Source organism: Rhinopithecus roxellana, chromosome 15, assembly GCF_007565055.1.
Source record: "Rhinopithecus roxellana isolate Shanxi Qingling chromosome 15, ASM756505v1, whole genome shotgun sequence".
In the NCBI taxonomy this organism is placed as follows: Eukaryota; Metazoa; Chordata; class Mammalia; order Primates; family Cercopithecidae; genus Rhinopithecus; species Rhinopithecus roxellana.
In genome coordinates, this window is record NC_044563.1 from 89,355,533 (window position 1) to 89,358,153 (window position 2,621).

The 2,621-nt window shown below is 41.6% G+C and overlaps 1 protein-coding gene across 1 annotated transcript; it reads right to left on the reverse strand.

Moving 5' to 3' along the window:
- Window positions 1-1,072: 1,072 nt before the first annotated feature.
- On the reverse strand, window positions 1,073-1,713 carry LOC104679302 (myosin light polypeptide 6-like). Its single transcript, XM_010384829.2, has one exon. It carries the CDS (start codon window positions 1,686-1,688, stop codon window positions 1,233-1,235), a length of 456 nt encoding a protein of 151 aa, XP_010383131.1. The 5' UTR covers window positions 1,689-1,713; the 3' UTR covers window positions 1,073-1,232.
- Window positions 1,714-2,621: the final 908 nt, after the last annotated feature.

Consider the following 2,621-nt stretch of genomic DNA (forward strand, 5'->3'; position numbering starts at 1 on the left):
TCGTAATTATTATTTTTTATTGGTTCGTCTTTTTGTTTTTATACTTAAAATATGAGTAGTTTACATACCACAACGACAGTGTTATTATATTCTGTGTTTTTCTGTGTAGTACTTATTGTTACCAGTAAGTTTTGCACCTTCAGATTATTTATTTATTATTATTCTTTATTTTTTTGACGAGGTCTCACTTTATCGCCCACGCTACAGTCCAGTTGCTTGATTATAGCTCACTGTAGCCTCCTAGCCTCAAGTGATCTGCCTGCCTCAGCCTCCCAAAGTGCTGGGATTACAGGCATGAGCCACTATGCCCAGCCAATTAAAATTTTTTTTTTTTTGTGGTGATGGAGTCTCACTGCATTGCCCAGGCTGATCTCAAACTCTTGGGTTCAAGCAGTTCTCCCACCTTGGCCTGGATGATTTCTTATTGCTCATTAACATCATTTTCTTTCAGATTGAAGAACTCTTTTTAGCATTTCTTGTAGGATAGGTCTTGTGTTGATGAAATCCTTCAGCTTTTGCTTGTCCAGGAAAGTCTTTACTTCTCCTTCACATTTGAAGGATATTTTCATCAGATAAAGTAATACTATTCTAGGGTAAAAGTTTTTTTTCCTTCAGCATTTTAAATATTGTCATGCCACTCTCTCCTGACCTGTAAGATTTCCATCGAAAAGTCTGCAGCCAGACCTATTGGAACTCCATCATATGTTATTTGTTTATTTTCTCTTGCTGGTTTTAGAATCCTTTCTTTATCCTTGACCTTTGGGAGTCTGAATATTAAATGCCTTGAAGTAGTCTTCTTTGAGTTAAACCTGCTTGGTGTTCTGTAACCTTCTTATACTTGAATATTGATATCTTTCTCTAGGTTTGGAAAGTTCTCTATTATTATTCCTTTGAATGAACCCCACCTCTCTCTCTACCGCTCTTTAAAGCCAATAACTCTTAGATTTGCCCTTTTGAGGCTATTTTCTAGCTCTCGTAGGCATGCGTCATTCTTTTTTATTATTTTCTTTTTTGTCTCCCCTGACTGTGTATTTTCTTTTCTTTTTTTTTTTTTTTTCTTTTCTTTTTGAGGGCCCAGAAAGGAAGTTTATTTGGTGAATGCTGACGGCAAACATCATCCAAGGGAGACAAGATGGGAAAGGTGCTGAGACAAGAGAGCCTAGGGAAACTTCAGGGTAGATACAAAATTCACACAGGGAAAGGCACAGACTCTGGGGAGACTGGGAAGGTCCTCAGCCATTCAGCACCATGTGGACGAGCTCTTCATAGTTGATACAACCATTGCTGTCCTCATGCCCTGCCACCAGCATCTCTACTTCTTCCTCTGTCATCTTCTCACCCAGTGTGACAAGAACATGCCGGATTTCAGCACCCATGACGGTGCCATTTCCTTCCTTGTCAGACACCCAAAGTCCTTCAACATAATCCTCATAGGTGCCCTGGTCCTTGTTCTTGGCCACTGTCTGCAGCATGGGCAGAAAGTGCTCAAAGTCCAGCACCTTCACATTCATCTCTTCACTCTTGGGGTTCCCCAGGACCTTGAGCACCTCGGCGTTGGTAGGGTTCTGGCCCAGGGCCCTCATCACCTCCCCACACTGGCTGTACAGGATCTTGCCATCACCTGTTCGGTCAAACAGCTGGAAGGTCTCCTTGAACTCTGCGGTCTGGTCTTCGGTGAAGTCACACATCTTGACTGCTCAGCTCTGCAGGACCTTTTTGACTGTGTATTTTCAAACAGCCTATCTTCAAGTTCACTAATTCTTCTGCTTGATCAATTCTGCTATTAAAATACTCTGATAAGTTTTTCAGTATGTCAAATGCATTTTTTGACTCTAGGATTTCTGCTCAATTCTTTTTAATTATTTCTATTTCTTTGTTAAATTTATCTAATGGATTCTGAATTCCTTCTCTGTGTTATCTTGAATTTCTTCGAGTTTCTTCAAGACAGCTATTTTGAATTCTCTGTCTGAAAGGTCAAATTTCTCTCTCTCTCTGGGATTAGTCCCTGGTGTCTATTGCCCTGGATGGTCTTGATTCCTGCGGATGTTTGTCAGTGTCTGGACATTGAAGAGCTAGGTATTTATTGTATCCTTCATAATCTGGGCTTGTTTGTACCTGTCCCTTTTGGGAAGGCTTTCCAGGTATTTGAAGAGACTTGAGTGTTGTGACTTAAGTTTTTGGTCATTAGTGGGCCACTAGTGGGTAACCCACAATGTAACCCAGTAACGCCATGGTTCTTGCAGACTCATAGAGGTACCACCTTGGTTACCTTGAATAAGGCCTGGAAGAAGTCTTTGGATTATCAGGCAGAGACTCTCATTCTTTGCTCATACATTATATTCCTTCTTTTCTTTTCCTTTTTTCCTCCCCTTCCTCCCTTCCTCCCTTCCTTTCTCTCTTTCTCTCTTTCTTTCTTTTCTCACAGGGTCTCACTCTGTCACCCAGGGTGGAATACAGTGGTGCAATCTGGGCTCACTGCAACCTGCGCCTCCTGGGTTCAAGCAATTCTTATGCCTCAGCCTCTGGAGTAGCTGGGATTATAGGCATGCGCCACCATGCCCAGCTAATTTTTGTATTTTTAGTAGAGACAGGTTTTTGCTATGTTGCCCAGGCTGGTCTTG

Coding starts and splice junctions, on each gene's coding strand:
- LOC104679302 (XM_010384829.2), bottom strand. CDS start 1,688: ATGTGTGACTTCACCGAAGACCAGACCGCAGAGTTCAAGGAGACCTTC.